The 17736-nt window shown below is 52.5% G+C and overlaps 6 protein-coding genes across 6 annotated transcripts; 2 read left to right on the top strand and 4 right to left on the bottom strand.

The window, feature by feature from the left end:
• Positions 1-3200: 3200 nt before the first annotated feature.
• Positions 3201-4460, top strand: J4E93_010493 (uncharacterized protein; the record flags this gene model as incomplete). Its single annotated transcript, XM_049348372.1, has 3 exons — positions 3201-3611; positions 3663-3749; positions 3801-4460. 3 exons carry the CDS (start codon positions 3201-3203, stop codon positions 4458-4460), a joined length of 1158 nt encoding a protein of 385 aa, XP_049194443.1.
• Positions 4461-8399: 3939 nt separating this feature from the next.
• Positions 8400-10073, top strand: J4E93_010492 (uncharacterized protein; the record flags this gene model as incomplete). The annotated part of the gene is made up of 2 exons (XM_049348371.1): positions 8400-8550; positions 8605-10073. The coding sequence occupies 2 exons, from the start codon at positions 8400-8402 to the stop codon at positions 10071-10073; spliced, it is 1620 nt and encodes a 539-aa protein (XP_049194442.1).
• A 301-nt stretch (positions 10074-10374) lies between these two features.
• On the bottom strand, positions 10375-11562 carry J4E93_010491 (uncharacterized protein; the record flags this gene model as incomplete). The annotated part of the gene is made up of 2 exons (XM_049348370.1): positions 10375-11489; positions 11559-11562. 2 exons carry the CDS (start codon positions 11560-11562, stop codon positions 10375-10377), a joined length of 1119 nt encoding a protein of 372 aa, XP_049194441.1.
• Positions 11563-11735: 173 nt separating this feature from the next.
• J4E93_010490 (uncharacterized protein) lies at positions 11736-12738 on the bottom strand (the record flags this gene model as incomplete). The annotated part of the gene is made up of 2 exons (XM_049348369.1): positions 11736-12617; positions 12673-12738. The coding sequence occupies 2 exons, from the start codon at positions 12736-12738 to the stop codon at positions 11736-11738; spliced, it is 948 nt and encodes a 315-aa protein (XP_049194440.1).
• An 820-nt stretch (positions 12739-13558) lies between these two features.
• Positions 13559-15596, bottom strand: J4E93_010489 (uncharacterized protein; the record flags this gene model as incomplete). The annotated part of the gene is made up of 5 exons (XM_049348368.1): positions 13559-13801; positions 13856-14483; positions 14549-14706; positions 14763-15068; positions 15150-15596. 5 exons carry the CDS (start codon positions 15594-15596, stop codon positions 13559-13561), a joined length of 1782 nt encoding a protein of 593 aa, XP_049194439.1.
• An 898-nt stretch (positions 15597-16494) lies between these two features.
• Positions 16495-17467, bottom strand: J4E93_010488 (uncharacterized protein; the record flags this gene model as incomplete). The annotated part of the gene is made up of 3 exons (XM_049348367.1): positions 16495-16724; positions 16776-17161; positions 17388-17467. The coding sequence occupies 3 exons, from the start codon at positions 17465-17467 to the stop codon at positions 16495-16497; spliced, it is 696 nt and encodes a 231-aa protein (XP_049194438.1).
• Positions 17468-17736: the final 269 nt, after the last annotated feature.

Raw genomic sequence — 17736 nt, 5'->3', positions numbered from 1 at the left:
AAACATTGTGTTGTATGATGTGGTGACTGTGGGATGGAGTGCGGAAGTAGACATGGAGAAGCACATATTATATAGAATGATGGGCGATCAGATAGCTCCAGTCTGAACTAGGTTTGATGTAAGAACGATGGTGGTTGGATCCACCCCATTGTAGGCGTATCCGCGATGCAGGTGGCTGCTAGGCTAGGCGTGAGCTGATGCTTGGCTCTGCATGAACAGGGAATGCTGCAACCATCGCGCCGGAAGTGCCTTGAATGGAAACATGGGGGCTGAAGGCTTACAGGCGAACATACATGCTTCATCGAGCCTAGCGTATGCCGGGCAGGCTGCAAACCCAATATGCGCGTCGTTGCTCGCCAGTTCTGTCTGGAAGTCCTCCCGAGGAACATCGAATTGTGTGTCCACCAAGACGTTTTCCAGAGAAGCGAAGCGTGTGCCATTTGTGGTAGTGGCTCTTCCATGATGAAGAAATCGCATGCTCAAAACTGTCCCCTGTGCAGAGGTGGCTATGACAATGGATACCGTGCCACACAGTCGGTATTTGGTGAGGCTCGGTGACCTGAGGCTGCGGTCGCGGGCGGATGAGTTGACCGCATTGGATAGATTGAATCTCCACGAGCGTCTTAGAGACGTTCCACCTGTTCGGGGAGGTCTTCCTGTCTTGCAGCAGCTTCAGGGTCGCGGTGCGAGGCCTCCCAGTCATCGACCCCTGCAAATCATCTGCGGACGGTCGCTCCCTACCCGACTGATTTAATGGGCGCGTGGGGTTTCCTAGATGACCTACCTAGTACGGCCCTGCTGCACAAAAAGAACGACGCTAATCGGTTTTGTTGCGGTGCGCACCAAGCCTCGCATGCTTGATCTGGTGATTGTCGGTAAGATACCCGATGTACAGGTACACAATAGCGTGTTAAGCAGCGTTCGGTATAGTTTAGGGCTGGATCCACGTAGGACAGATGGAACTCTACCCTCAACCTGGCTGGATAGCGATGGACATATCCTGGGATATCGGTTGCATGCTGCTGATAAACCAGGGCACTCTTTAACTGAACGTGTTCTTGAGACCCGTATAATCACCAGAATCCTCGGTTCGCGCAGGTGTATCGGGAACAACTGTCTGGCCGACGCTGAGGTATGGCGGGCCGATCATCAACCAACACTCGCCTGTGCACTCCGCAGCTGCCCGCCTCGTAACACCTTAGTTTTCAGGCTACTGGTCTTGTGCGACCACGTTGTCGAGAAATAGTACTCAGTGAGGCGTCGCAGACTGGTGCTACCCCAGGCACGCTCAGCCTCGGGCATAATAAAAGAAAGCCAAGGCGTGAGCCACACAGTCGCGTCAAGGCTGCAGTGTGGGCGATGCAGTGATAGTAGAGGCATCGATGACGCTCTAACGCGAAAAGTAACAAGTCGGCAAATGTGAAGTTCCCAGAAGATGGGGGGCCAGAGCCTGCATGGCGACAGGTATTGAGCTGTGTTGGGGCGCAGACGTGGGTGAAAGTGTGTGAACTCCACCTGGCACCTGGGCAGGTTCGGGAACGGCACGCCACTAGCCGCCCGCGCTAGCGATCTAACTAGGATAGTGTGCCGGGCATTAGCCGTCCCCGTGGTTCTTCCCCTATCTCAACAGCAGATATGCGCCGAACAACCTAGAAGGCACCGTAATCTACAGTGCCTCTTACTATGTACGCACTACCCACTTCGGTTCAAAAACACTTCCCAAGCATGCAATACCGAGCTAGGTCCTCTAGCGGCGGATACAAGGCGGACCCCGACTTCAAACCGCTTTACATTCAACTGCACTCATACTGAAGGCTGAAACACACACTACCTCCCCGAGTAGAAGGTTCACCCTGTACGATGACGGCAAGATTTCAAGGCTAGAGCATGTCACTTTAGCGACCTGCAGTGCGGCTATGAGCGCATGATCCTATCCAACACGACCGGCTGTCGAAATCCAGACCTCAACCCGGACAAGGGCATGGGGAGCACTGGTATCAACAAAAGAGAGGCTCGAGATTGGGTTCTGTGGCGTCGAGATCGGAGAGCGAAGAGACTGACAGACTGCCGATGATACTATCTGTAAACGTCGTGGATCGAACACGTTCCATTCGATCCTACTGTTCACTGGCCTGTTGTTCGTCGGAAGGAACGCTGCCCTGGTGACCAGACTTTGGCATCATGTTTCATCCTCCACTGCACGTACTCATCGCGCGCTGTCGCTACTTCTTTCGCGCCACCGAAAACTACAAGACTGTTCGTCTAGTGGTCCCACTGGTTGGCCATGCGGTCGGCACATCAACGTGCGGCACGGGTACGTGTACCACATCCCATCGGGGAAGCAGGATTTGGCATGCGTCAGTATTGCTTGAAACCTAACGGCTACCGAACATGAGATCTGCTTCTCCAGCAGTACCGAATTTCCATCTGCGTCGACTTCCCTCCTTAAATAAGGGATATAGTGTAGGTGCCGTGGAGCACAGACTCGGTGCAAAACCGTTGATAGCGCCGCATACCATGCGGCCCTGTCCCGAAAGGTCCGCTCCACGGATGAGAGGTTTGGAGAAGGCGAGAAGTCACCTCACAGCTCTTACAACGCAAGTCAGCAAGGACACAAATCCTGCGGGAAGATTCTTCGCTTTGCTTCGTCGTGTCCTGTACTTCGTCTCGGCGTATGGAGGCGGGCGTGCTTGGCACTTTTTAGTCAGCGTGCTACGGTAAGATGGTGTCATTCATCCACCAGGTGGCCAACGTTCAATTTTCGTAAGTATTCGCAATTACTGCAATTATCCATAGGAATTGGAGGCGATTGCGGACCTGAAGGGGCTTTGCATACCTTAGCGTCGAAATCTTTGGTAAGTCACTGGTCGACGATGATTGGCTCAACGACAGCTGGATTACCCTGAGCTTTATTTTACCTACGTCGTCCTCCGTATGTCATTGCTGAACCCTGATTGGACTCATTGCCATCTGTTCACTGTCCTAATCCGCGATAATCAACGTAAAAGAAGAGAAAGCTAGGTTTTCAGCAGCATCAACACATTCTTCTTTTAGCAACTCCTGCTTGGACCTCCACACAGCCCTCAATACCGACAGACCAGTCCAGTCCATCCCACATACATCTTGTGGTGTCATTACATCAGCGCTACTCTGCATTCATAAAATCGATGCAAGAACCGCATCGCGCCAGCACAAGCACCATGACCTCGTCGCCGACTCAAGGGCTGCGGCCTGATACCACCAAGCCGTCTACATCCGACAAAGACTCAGACCCAGAAAGTCTGCAGCTTCAGGAGCAAGCGGTACCGAACAGCATCTCTGTCATAAAGGGACTGGGATGGCTCGACCGCTTCCTAGCTCTCTGGATCCTTCTCGCTATGGCAATCGGTATTCTTCTCGGAAACTTCGTCGAGGAAACTGGACCAGCACTTCAGAAGGGCAAGTTCGTAGGGGTATCTATCCCTATCGCTTTGGGCTTGCTCGTCATGATGTACCCTATCCTTTGCAAAGTGCGTTACGAAACTTTACATCGTCTATTCCGCACTCGCGCCCTCTGGATACAGATTGCTTTTAGCATTGTCATGAACTGGATCGTCGCTCCGCTGCTCATGGTATGTATCTTCTCAAACTGGCGTTGTATACAATCGGCTGACACATCCTAGCTCGGTCTTGCGTGGGCCTTTCTACCCGACCAGAGCGACTTACGGACAGGGCTGGTGTTAGTCGGGTTGGCCCGATGCATTGCCATGGTACGTTAGTCGGCCTTCAATTATCGTCCGCTTACTTACACCTGCTTCTAGGTCCTCATTTGGAACGGGCTCGCTGGCGGCGACGACGAATACTGCGCAATCTTAGTAGCAGTCAACTCCATCCTCCAGATGATACTTTACGCTCCCCTCGCCATCCTCTTCATCAAGGTCATCAGTCGCGAAACCGGCACCGTCGCCGTCTCATACGAAACAGTTGCCACGAGCGTCGCAGTATTCCTCGGTATACCCCTCGGTGCTGCCATCTTGACACGTCTTCTGCTTCGCAAGCTGGTAGGCGCCGAGTGGTACGAGAAAGTCTTCCTCAAGTGGCTTGCGCCATGGTCACTTATTGGTCTTCTGTACACCATCCTCGTTCTATTCGCCTCTCAGGGTCGACAGGTCGTTCATCAGATCGTCTCCGTTGTTCGAACCGCCGCACCACTGATCGTCTACTTCGTCGTAATTTTCTTCTTTACACTCTTCGTGTGCAACAAGCTTGGGTATGGATACAAGTTGGGGGCGACCCAGAGCTTCACGGCTGCGAGCAATAACTTCGAGCTTGCCATAGCTGTGGCTGTGGCTACGTATGGGCCCAATAGCGATCAAGCACTCGCGGCTACAGTAGGACCTCTCATCGAAGTCCCTGTGTTGATCGGGTTGGTGTATCTGGTGAAGTGGATGGGTAAGAGGTGGGCTTGGAAGAAGGTTTAATTTGTATTCTTTGAGATCGTATTCATCAGCAATGCAAACAAATAGTCGTTCACACAAATCGCATGCTGCGCTGCTCGGGACTTTGCATGCAAAGACATGAGCAATGTGGGACTGCCCGTGTGAGCTCTTCTGCAATCTGCTTGCACTTCACTCGGTCTCAAAACCTTATCCTACGCATGTTGTTTTTATCGTCAAGTCATGCCGTCACGAGGTTCGTGACGGCAGATAACCGTAGCAAGTCGCGATGCACGAAAAGCGTCGCGACGTCATGTGCATGGGGCAATTTGGGGTAGCTGCACACTATCGCTCAATATGGCCTAACGTCTGAGTTTTGCCGACCCGGAAGGCCTGGAATTTCCCCATCCTCATTTCTCCACGGAGATTTACCCCTGCGACCATTCCGCCCGCACCTCATATTCTTCAGGTGCGGCAAAATATCCGATGACATCTCTCGAGGAACTTCCTGACGCTCCATACGGAGATATCAACGTGCCTGATGACACCACCAGGCCAAACGCCCCTGTCACGAAAAGAGCCTGCGATGCCTGTAAGCGTCGCAAAGTCAGGGTAAGACATAGAGCGCGCACGCGACGAAGAGAATATACATTCAACGGTTTTGCTAACAACATCAGTGCGATGCAATATCTACACCATGTTCAAATTGCCACATCTCTCGATTGGAGTGTGTTTACACAATAGCACCTCAGAAGAGAGGGCCCAAACGCAAACGAGATGCGACGACGCAACCGACCTTCAGAATTTCTGAGAATGGATCGATGTTAGCTACAAATGGCCAGGCGCACCAACGTGATTCCCGCTCCGGTAATACCATAGTCCAGGCGCGGATTCCAACAATCGCGTCAACAGGCGCTTCTTCGACTGCGGCGCGACACTCACAGTCCTCACCTCACTTGCGACTACAGCCGGAGCTCGCACCCCACATCATTGCGGATCAGTTAGTCACCTTGTACATGCATTTTATCTTTCCTTTAGTGCCCACTGTTCACGAACCGTCGATTCGCGCCATGATACCCCTGCTGGAAGGTGATGGTGCCCACGGCGTTCTCAGTCCCTCATCAGCATCCCAGCCACCAGATCACGATTCTGGAGATATGGCGTCATCACGTAACCGCACACTCTTGACAGCGATTTGTGCGGTCACAGCTCTCATGCTACCTGCGTCTGTCTTCCCAATGCGAGAAGAGATAGGAGGTCAATTCCTCACGGCCTCACGCGAAATGCTGAAGTTACATCAAGATTACGGTTTGTGATACTTTCCTAACACTCTGAACGAATACTTCGGCTGACTTGGCATACATCTCGAAGACATTGAACAGCCCGACTATACTGCTTTGGTGACGAGATACTACCATTCCAACGCGTTACGTGCTGTTGGCAAAACGCGATTATCCTGGCACATACTAGGGGAAGCTATACGCCTGACACAAGATATGCGGCTCTACGAAGAATCTTCATTCGAGAATCTTGATCCAGTGGAGGAACATCTGTTGAAGAACATATTCTGGCAGATCCATACTGCCGACAGGTCCGCATTCATCCTTAACAGTCGTCCAATATCGCTACATCGCCTTTGTGTAGGAGCTAAGCCCACCTCATCTTACTGGCGCCGGCCCTCATCCGACGCGCCTTTGCTAGACCACTCGACCACCCCAAACGCTCTCGATATAGAGAGCATGGTCAGCCAAGGATTTGATCTTTGTCAAGACCTATGGACGAAAGCATCCGACATAATCATCAAGTTCGACACTTTGGATGTTTGGAACGAAGGCATTACGGATGGCTCTGCGCTGGTTGGCCCTCAACACACGATAGTCATCACCGACTACCTCGACTTCATTGGCATGATCGATCACTTCCGATTTGATGTCAAGGTCCCAGAGACTACGAATTCATCTGATCCAGCAACCATGGCCAGGATTCAACGAGCTTTCGATTTCCAAAGAGTAAATCTTTGCATCACCTACTATTGTCTGAAGCTAGTCCTGCTTCAGAGATTCTACGATGGCGGAGTAGCTGAGCATCTCGGCGTTCCCGGGAGGGCATATGGGATTGCGTTGAGGAAGATCGATGTCGCTAGTGACATGGTCCGCATACTTTCAGAAGCATCCTTTGAGTCCCTTCAAGTGAATGGGGAGCCCTGCGTAGGTTCACTTTATCTTCATCCAAGTAGCATCACTGACAGCGTCGCAGGTGCAAATGATACGACGCATGGGAGCGACTCTTCTCAAAATTGTCCAAGAGACTGATAACTTATCCCTGAAGGAACGTGCAAAGTCATTGTTCCTCACCCTCTTGGATGTGCTATCGAGACTTGACTCTCGTGTTTCCGAAGAGCTGGACTATAATCGCGGCTTTTGAACCGTTGGGTGATGCGCTCAAGAAGTGCCATCAGCGCAATGCGCAAATTGGGTACTACATACACTTGAATGGAAGTATGCGCTCCTTCTGTATCGCCGCTTCCGTTACCGCAAATGGCTATTTAGCTTGGGTCGTTGAGCGTTTGAAGGGCTGTGTTGGCTTACTCGTGCTACCCGCTAGAGATCAGCCATGAACGAGACTAGGGGAGGGGTAACGTGCCCAAGGCCATTGTCAGCACTGGAGTCAGTAGCTGCGCAAGGATAGGCATGCGCCATCCCCAGTCACTTTCGATGTACGATGTATCACAGCCGACGAATATGCGAGACCACTGGCTGGCGACGACCATGGCATCCCGGCAGAATCAGTTATGTCGCCCAACCTATAAAACAAGGCGATCGAATCGAATACCAAAGACAGGCATATACCCCGCAGATCGCCTGGCATGTTTTCGAGACATACGGGAGCGAGCTCATGTCGCAAACTGTCTTTGAGCGTGTCGATGAGCGTTCCCCATGGAAGCAACGTATTCGAGATGACGGTATCTTGAATGACCATGCCAGCAGCGCAGGGCAAACGACCGGAAAGGACGACTTTGAGGCGACCGATCTCATCCGCAATAAAGCCACCGTGGGTTGCAGCCACCAGGACATCAACAATCGTTCGAGTATTGAGTACCTGCTAATTGCGCGTGCTTGTTTCAATGGCGCCATCAACTGTTGCCTCAGTCGAACCAATCTAATGATGCGGGAATCGGGATGATGTTGCCGACCAAATCAAACTCGAAACCAAACTGAACGCGCGAATACACGTTCTAAACCAGTCAATTATGAATCAGAGAGGAAACGAAAGAAATAAAAACCAGCCAGGGCGTACTCTCGCTGCCCAAGATTGCGGAAGCTGGGCTTTCAAGATAACGTTTGTGATCCCCGGTCTATACTGGCGCGTCTTTGCCGTTGGCGTCTCCTTCAGTTGACCCTTCCAGCAGTATGCATCACCAGTGCGGTCACGAAGGATGGGAAGAAAAATTGTTCGCAGCCTGAATGCTATGCTCGGAATGCATTTACACGTTGTTGTAGTCGCGATACTTCTACTCGTCGCGGGAACATCTACTCGTCTGCGCTCGTGCCAGAGATAAAGGCAGCGTGAAATTCCTCCACGGCGAAATGGCAGCCCCCGAATCATGCATATGCGCTACCCGACGATTTGTCAACTGCCGGGGATTGTGGCTGCGGATTACGACTGAACGGGCAGTGGAGTGACCAGCTCCGGTGCGCTTTTGGTATAGCGCCTGGAATTTCTCCGTGGTGAAACAGAGGCGCAAAACACGGGATCCGGATTTCCCCATGGAGTAATATCAACACGACAGAGTGGGAATCCTACTTGACGGAGTAGTAATCCAGCCCGACAGCGAACAACGAATCCACTTTGCTATCAAGCCCGCAATTGGCAATTCTCTCCGATCGGAACCGCTCGACGCGACTCAGTCCACGTCGCGTCATCTTCCGAACTTTGCAAACCTCTCGGTCGCTGTCTCACTGTGCACACTGAAAGATTGAGGCCATGTTCCAGAATCCCATCATACCCGGCTTCGCTCCTGATCCATCTGTCGTCCTTGTGAACGGAATCTACTATCTCGCGACCTCTTCTTTCCATTTGTTCCCTGGTATTCCGATATATGCATCAACAAATCTCCAAGACTGGAAACACATCGGTTCGTTTGTGTGCTCATACTGCAACGATGTGGGCATCGGCTGAAGCGTTCTAGGAAACGCGATCAATAGATCTTCACAGCTTGACCTCAGCAATGCTGTCACAGCCGCGATGCCGCTCCATGACGGCAATGTCATGGTAGCATCCGGAGGCCTATTCGCACCCACGATCCGTTATCACGACGGCGTCTTTTACATCGTCTGTACCAACTGCTATCCCGAACGCAACAACTGGAGGACAGACAATTTCCTAATTCACACAAGAGACATCTGGTCGGATGTTTGGAGCGATGCGATACCCTTTGAGTTCTACGGCATTTACCCTTCTCTCTATTTCGATGACGATAATCGCGCCTACATTCAAGGCTCATGGATGATGAATCGCATACGGGAGCCTACTTGTACGATCAAGCAATTTGAGATCGATGTGAATACCGGACAACCCTTATCTGAGACCCGGGAAATATTGGGTGCCTTTCCAGATGGCGATGCCGAAGGCCCCCACATCTACAAGAAAGATGGCTGGTATTACTTACTTGTAGCACAAGGCAGAACGTTCGCACACCACATGCTATCGATGGCACGCTCGAGAGATATATGGGGCCCGTACGAGCAATGTCCGCATAACCCTGTACTGACTGCAGATGGCACGAACGAGTATGTGCAGAACATCGGTCACGGTGAGATCTTCCAAGACGTGAATGGGGAATGGTGGGCTGTAGTCTTAGGGGTACGAGGAGACCAGGAGTCAGCACCGATGGGTCGCGAGACCTTTCTCACAACAGTCGAGTGGCCGCTGGATGAATGGCCCACGATAGAGCAGCCACAGATGTCATTCAGCACACCGCGCACAGTGCAGATGGGTTTCGCCGCTGCACAGTTGCTCAAGAAGGTCCGGCAACTCAAGCCTCACATCGACGACGTATACCTGCACAAGCCTCTACGACGACCGTACAAGAAAGCTTCTTCAATAACGCTCACGCCCACTACCTCGAGCCTCTCAGCCGCATCAGCACCCCTAGCCCTACTCGCCCGCCGCCAACGAAGCATAACAACCATCGCAACCGCAACCGTCCTCCTCGACAACGAAGCCACGCACTCGAACGCCATCGGCGGCCTGACCATCTACAAAGACCCCCTCCGCCACGCCAGCATCTCCGTCTGCCTCTCCACCCGCCTCATCCACGTCCACTTCGTCGACGCATCCAAAGACTATGAATACACTGCCTCCTACCCCGAACCCGTTTCCCGCTCTTCCACCGCCGTCGACCTCCGCATCATAGCCGCGGAAGAGCGGTATGCCCTCGAATTTCGCGACCCGGAAAGAGATAGACGGTGGAATCAGGTCGATGTCGTGGATACGAGGATGTTGAGTGCGAGGGACTTCACGGGCACGGTTATGGGTATCTTTGCGCTGACGGATGGGAATGCGACGCCGAGTGTTAGTCCGAGGGATGGATGTGATAGTGGGAGTGATGTTACGGATCAGAAGGTTACGTTTCGGGATTTTGAGGTCAGGCGGTAGATGGATGACAGATGGATGCAGGGATGGTAATCAGCATATCAGGAATGGCGTAGGGATGGACAGTGGAGTTTTTCTTTTCTTGCGGAGGCGTTGGTCGTATGGGAGGATGGATCCTTATCTTGCGTGGTTTGGGAGCTGACGCTGGCGTTCTGGGTGTTATCAAAGGTGTCATGGGTGAATAGGTTGGATGGTCTACACTGTGTTGATTTGGCATATCTAAGTTTTTGCAGGGCTATATCGGTAATGTTATCATGTGTTGTATGAAGGAATAATCTTTTCATACACAGCTTGCTATACAAATCTACTTGGGGTGCGCTTGTTGGAATAGTGCTTTGACTCGCTTGCCTGCTTGACTGAATAGACCTGTCTTTGGCTTGACGTGATCGCCTGATACTATATCCGTATCTCCCGTTCCGTTCGATTTCGCCATTGTCATGTCTGACTTCACTTCATCATCTTTCCCTCCCTCCTTCTGCTTCAACACTCGACCCCCATCCAAAACCTCCCACCTATCCCCCCTCTGCTCAACAACAACCGTCTTAACCCCCCTCCCTTTTCCTCCACTTCCCGCTAACCCTCCATAGCCCTTCTGATTCGACACAACCAACATATCCGTCCCTTCATCCCGAAACGCACAACTGTAATGCGTATGACCAAACGCCCACACTTTTACGACCGGCGAGGTCCAGCAGATCTCATTCGATAGATCGGACACGAAACCAGAGTTCATCGTACTAGAGCTATGTCTCGGATCAGTTGCGCGGGGATCGATGGTAGGACAGTGATGTGTTGCGATGATGACACTTCGATGCGGTTCCTTCTCTTGGATTTGATGGACTTGCGCGTTCAACCACGCCAGGTCTCGGGTGTGCTCTGTGCAACTTCTCTCCACCGTCCAGCTCTGTATACCGCGCTCTTCATTGTAATCCGTCATTCTAGACGCGACTTCAGCGGCTTGTTCGGGTTGGATGTCGCTCCAGAGTGTGCACCCTAGTATCGTAACATTTTCGTTGAGATCGTAGCGGTCGCGGAAGAGGAGACGGAAGCGACCGCCGTAGTCTTGTTTTGCGGTGTTTTCAAAGTCTCGCATGCGTTCGACGGCATGCTCAAGAGTTGTTTGGTAAGCTTCGTGGTTGCCGAGGATGTAGAATATGCGGCATCCCCGGTTTTGGTCGAGGAGATTGCGGAGGAATGTGAAGAGGGCTTCGTGTCGGACTAGACCTATGTCTCCAAGTAGGAGTAGTGCGCTGCCGGTGACTTTGAGGTTGATGTGTGAGTATTGTGGGTTGTTCATGGGCGTCTCCAAGTGGAGGTCGGAGACGATTTGGAGTTGGGGCGCGAAGAAAGTCATGATGGGACTTGTGTTCTGCATGAGCAGTCTGGGGCTGACGTTCTTATATGAGTCTATGCGATGCGCTAGCGAGGAGAATGTATCTTGGTTGTGGGGTTCTTTGGTAACCAATGGCCGACTAGTCAATAATGTACCCATCATGGCAGGTACGACTCAAGATACAACAACGAACTTCCGCCTGCTCGCACTTGCACGGGCGCATGATACGTCACGAAGACAATTAAGGGGTTGAAATCGTAAGTATCAGTTGCAGGGTATCTATACCGAAATTACACCACCCAAAACGCCTACAAAGTTCAACTTTGATCCCTCTACTTCCTAAACAAACTCGTCGCACTCCCCGCCAGCGGATTAGGCTGAAACTCCATATCATTCCCGCCCGCAAACAGCGGCACACTATCATCATCGACCCGACTCCTCGGCTTGAGCTCCTCGCCCCTAGCAATCTCAATCGTGCTAATAACAGGCAGCGCCAACAACAGCAACGGTAACAATTGACCAAAACTCCAGTTTCCTTCACTGGGTCCAACGAGATGGACAGACTCAGGTGGATGGCCGAAAGCCTGGGATTCAAGAACGACGCGCACGGTCGCGCCGACGCCCATGGCGAGACAGGCAAAGAGGCCGACGACTTGGACGGTTTTGAGCCATTTGGGGTTTGACCGGTTGTGGAGGTACCATGTTGCGAAACCGAACGTTACGACTTGCCCTGCGATTACGGCGATGGTGCCTGCAATGGAAAGAGCGGCGTTTCCACTCGTGCCTTTGCTTTCCACCTCCCATACGCATGCAATGGGTAGTCTGGGCTCCATATCTTTCATAACCGTCTGCAGGATGAACACCCCACTCAAAATGCCCAGGAACATGTTCACTAACATGAGTATCTGTCTAATCCACCGCAGCACCCAGTCCCTCTTGAAATCATTGACGAGCGCGAGTAACGTAGCGAGGTTTGTGGCGGTGGATAGCAAAGAGAGGAGCCAGATGATGAAGAAATGGTAGGGCACCATTGTCTTCATCTTTGCTAGCCCGACGGATTGGATGCCGATACCCGTTAGAATCTGTTGGTCGGAGAAGGACTGGAGGAGCTTTCGCGAAATGGGAGCCGAGGTGGATTTTCGCAGGCCGAGCAGGATGATGGTGGCGGAGAGGAGGATTGAGAGGATGTTGGTTATAATAAAAGAAAGTAGGGTCTATGAGGTTTGGAGTTAGTTGGGAGGAGAGTCGGATTGGGGCGGGTGGACGTACGCCTGCGCCTGCTACTCCCGCGTCGGTGTTTGTCGTCTCGGGGACAGTGGAACAATTGAACGCCATGGTGACGTCTTGCTCTTCTCTGTCCGGGTGGTTGTGGTGGTGTCGAAGGAGTGTGGGTGCGTCAGGCCAGCATGCGCGGAGTCGAGTTATGGTGTCGCGAAGTTCAAATCGCAGTCGCAAAGTCGCGAATACGCGCAACAAACAGAATGCCGTTAAAGAAAGAGTCGAGCCGAGTCGCGCAAGTTCACCAGGAAAGCAACAAGAGATAGAGAGCGAAAGCCGAAGTCAAAGTGAAAGCCGGAAGCAAGAACCTCAGCACAGCCTCACACAGTGTCATCATACCCTACCAGGGTCCCTCCCTCCATCGCATCTCCCATCTAATTCAAGGCATGTAGGCGAATGCGCCTTTCCCATTCCCATCCACCATTCCAGGGGTAAAAAGATCGACGGCGTGAAACAAGGCGGCACTGCCGGCCAATAGCCGATCTTCGCCCGTTGACATCTGTGGCGTAAGCGCGCAATCTGCGACAGGTGCTGGGCCAGTTAGAGATGCGGGGTAGGATGTTCCATGGATGGACGATGGTGGTGGGTCATGCGTTGAGGGAAAGTTGGTGAGAGGGAAGTGGAGTTTGGAGGTGTTTTTGGGCACGAGGGCGCTTGCGCAGGGGAGAAGTGGAAGTGCAGGAAGGGTCCGCCGGCGTGGCGCGTAGCGTGGTGGCGGATGTTGCGGATGTCAACTTCGTCGGCTACGCATTTATTTCTCGACATACAATGTTCTTCAGGGGCACGAATACTTGTACAAATTCGCTATCGTTGAGTTGCATACGCCGGTGCAGATGTCCTAGCAGCGCTCATGTATCCGTTGCCCATCCCCTCTACTTCACTCCTCCGAAGGTGCCGATGCGGGCTTGCTCGTCGGCGCATACGCGCTCTTTGCCCTAATCTTCGCACCTTGTATGTAGAACCAAACCGGTACAGGTATCATCGCAGCAGCGAAACATCCAAGTAGAGTCGAAGCCCATTCCACGCCCATACCCTCAAACATTTCCTTCGCAAAGAGAGGAAAGGCTGCTCCCCAAATGCTACGAAGGAACGTGTTCGCTGCAATCGCCGAAGCGGCAAACTAGATGACATGTCAGCAAGAACCTCGAAATACGGGGATGCGGGCTCTTCTTACCATGAGATAGGCGTCGATGATATAGTTGAACGACTGCAGAAAGATACTCATGATACCGAATCCAATCAGCAATCCTGAGCACGTAGGCACGATCCAATGAATATCCGCGCGATATCCGGTCCATCCGAACCAGAACAGACCCCCGGCGAAGGCGACACCACCCACGATGACCTCCGGTAACCGCCACTCAGGAACCGGGACGTTGTTGTTCGCAGCAAGCTTCTTCTGGTACCCCGGCTGCCTCGCAAAGATGAACACCCCGGCAAACAACTCCCCAATGATCATTCCAAAGAACGGCAGACCACCAACGCCGGGGTTCATGCCATGGATGCGCTGGAATACGATCGGATACGCCGTGAGGAAGAGATAGAGCAATCCGTAGATGAAGGCGATGTAGATACTGAGTAGCAGCACGATGCGCTCTGTAACCAGCATCCTAAGTGGCCTCGAAAAGTTCTTCTCGATAAGTTCGCGGAAATCGACTTCAATCTCTTCTTGCTTGGCGTGGATACCCCAGTTCTTTGTGCGGCGGCGCAGTTCGGCGGCTTTGGCGACGAGGATGATGGGTGGGTAGGATTCGTCGAGGAAGAGGAGCATGAGGGTGAAGGAGGCGAAACCCATGAAGGAGCTGTGATGGAATGGTTAGTATAGGTGTTTCTTGTGGTTTGTGGGGAAGACCGAGGAAGTGCTTACACAAGGTACTGAGTCCATCGCCAGGAATTCGACATGACGATGAAGCCGCCGATGAAAGGAGCGAGGAAAGGACCTGTGAAGACCATTACGCTGAAGAGGCAAATTGCTATTCCACGCGTTCTATTGGCGAACATGTCGGCGAAGACTGCGGCAACGATCTATGTCCAAATCAGCACCTTTGTCCCATCTATCAAGCATTCGCTCGAATACTTACGGTAATCGGACACGCGCCAAAGAACCCCGCGAAGAACCGGCAGATCAAGATAGTCTGTAGATCCTTGGCCGTCGCACATGCAATGTTGAAGACCGAGAAGCCAAACGATGCGACCACAAGCGGGAGTCTCCTTCCCTTGAGCTCTGAGAACGGTGCCCAAAGAACCGGTCCCGTCGCAAACCCCAAGATGTACAATGATGTGCCCAGCGTAGCGACCACATAGCCGACGTTGAACTGTAGCTCGATAGCTCTCGTCGCGGTACTGAATATCGAACTAGCGAATGAAGCTGTGACTGTTGTAAATCCCTAGACATACAGCACTTCGGGTCAGCCCACATTCATGAAATGGAATGTACCGCATCAAGTGTATACAAGAACTTGACTTACCAGCATAAGCGCAGTAAACAACTTCTTCCCCAACGCCCAATTCTGCGCATGCAACGGGTCATCTTCCCCATCGAACTCGACGACATAATCTTCCTGGTTGCCTAGAGGAGGGGGATACGGTTTCCCTGCGCCGAACGCTGGCAAAGGACGAGAACGCGTAGATCTGCTGCGGAAGATACCGAGGCCACCACGGGCGCCGTCGCCGACTGTTTGCGAATGCTGGCTCTTTGACGTGTGGACGCGGTTCAAGGACGAGGCATCGTGGCGTAGAGCTTCGACGTCGGTCTGAGGATTTGTCTCGCGTGGGGAGGTACGTGAGGTCGAAGTGGCCGCTGTGCTTGAAGAAGATCCGGTACACAGTACACCGCCGTCCTTCTCGTTGTCTCGCTCTAGAATTCCGGCCTGGACCTGTGCGAAGCTGTCTGGGCTAGCATCTCGCTGTGCCATCTTCTGCGAGTAGCGATTCTTTGACGTTCAAGATGACTACAATGAGTCCAGTGCAATAACGGATACTGCGACCCGATGCTATACATATCCCATTTTTTGCACATGTTTAGCGGTCAGTATAGTATGTTGAACGTCCGTTCCTCCGCGCCGAACTCCACAACAATGTTGATCCCAGAGCGCGAGCATCGGGGATATAAAAATGCACCGACAAAAGAGACATTGTTATTCGCCAGAAGGGAACATGCGAGTTTTGCGAGTCATACGGGATGCTGCCAATGTTTCGTATAAATCCTATGCTACTTTATATCCTCAACTGTTGGGATTCACACAGACCGATTGTGCTGATCGCGACGTTTGGGGCGAGTTGTGTGGTTGGTGTTGATGGATGGTCAGCCATCATTGCGCCGTGGAACCCCCGAAGGCACGTCGACCATGACTAAGAAAGCAGCGAGCCAAGCCTTCTCTGATGCTTTGTATATAGGAGGCATGGCCCCGAGACAGACTTTGTCCATCGATGTTAGGCAATCAACGTAGCAGTCGCTGACGTCTAGGTTTGGCAGCCCTAGGTGCCACCATTCTCCGCGTCGCGGCCCAAGTGCGAAGACGTGTCGGTGCGCTAGCCCACCTACCGTTGCTACTCGACTTTGGCAGTACTCATACGAGCCGCGCACTCATCGGACCTACCGTTACTACGTCCACGCCTATCCTATGTGATACATCAAGTCACAAGTGCATATGGCAAGATGTGTTGTTGTCCCGCAGTGGGAGTGGTATCTCTACCATGTCGTGATTTTTGGTATTCGTCTAGCAACTGCTCATAAAGACGTGAAACCGTCCGTCATGATCATGCATAGTCTTCATCAAAAGGTCATAAAAAGGGCGCGCCAACAAGAAGCATCTACAACTTCTGCATGGCAACGATGTCGGTGGACTGGACGTGGTCCTCGAACTCTTCGATCTGTTGCTGGAGCTCGTCGAGCGAGACCTTGTCGTCCTCGACGACCAAGTTGATCTGGAGCTTCTTGATACCGAAACCGACAGCAACAAGCTGGGAAGCACCCCAGACGAGACCCTCCTTCTCGATGGAAAGAACGTTCGCCTTGAGCTCGTCCATGTTTGTCTCGTCATCTGAACAACGTTAGCATGCAAGCCCATTGGCAAATGTGGGAAGACACATACCCCATGGCTTAACGTCCATAGTGACGATAGACTTGGCAGCGGGCTTGACCTTGCCGGCCTTCTTCTTGTTGTACTCGGCCAGACGCTCCTCCTTGATCCTGGCAGCCTCGGCGTCCTCCTCCTCGTCGTCACTGCCGAACAGGTCGACCTCGTCATCGTCGTCCTCGGCCTCCTTCTCAGGTGCCTTGGCGGGGTTGAGGGTGAGCTCGGAGGACTCGGGGCCGTAGGCGGTGAAGTCCTTGGTAGGGTCACCAGGAAGGGAGTCGAACTCGCCCTCGAAGGTGAGCATGTGGTTGTACCAGCGCCATGCGTACGGGTACTTCTCAGGCGCGGGGATCTGCTTGATTTGCTGGTAGACCTTTACATCGGCCTGCGATGGGGAGTAGCTAGGGCATGTTAGCCAATGACTCCTTCATGATGTCTAGGCAAGATGTAGAAGGAGGGAAGATAGATCAGAGTTGCGACAAGCGCGTGGTTTTGTATTCAGATAGCGGGGTCTTAAGCCGCCTCATTAACACGGACCAATTGTTCTCATCATGAAAACTTGGGGGGTGCGACGCAATGCAGGGGAGGTACAAAGCGGAGGGAATGTATGGCGGGGTAGGAACTTACCCAACAATGTAGCTGCGGGTCTTGACATAGTTGTTCAGGAGAGTCAGGCCTGCTTCGGAAACGAGATCGGTGAAACCCATAGTTGCAGATGTGGTAGCGAGTATGGTATGGGAGAATCGAAGGTGTTGTGTTGAGAGAAAGAGGGACGGCTGCAGTTTTTGATGGAGGCTGGAGGAAATTGCACTGAGAAAAACGCGCTAGCCTTGGCGCTAGCACGTGCCCCTCCCTGCCCGCGACAGTCACGAACACGAAGAGTCAACCAAGTCATACTCATGCCAATCTTTGTGCATCTAGATCTTGCACATAATACCCACACGAACACATTCTCGTCTGCGCACTCGGCTTCCAC

Source organism: Alternaria ventricosa (assembly GCF_023758065.1).
Source record: "Alternaria ventricosa strain BMP 2768 chromosome Unknown scaffold_31, whole genome shotgun sequence".
Lineage (NCBI taxonomy): Eukaryota > Fungi > Ascomycota > Dothideomycetes > Pleosporales > Pleosporaceae > Alternaria > Alternaria ventricosa.
The sequence above is the reverse complement of the archived record's forward strand: the minus strand, read 5'-3'. Positions and strand labels throughout refer to the sequence as shown.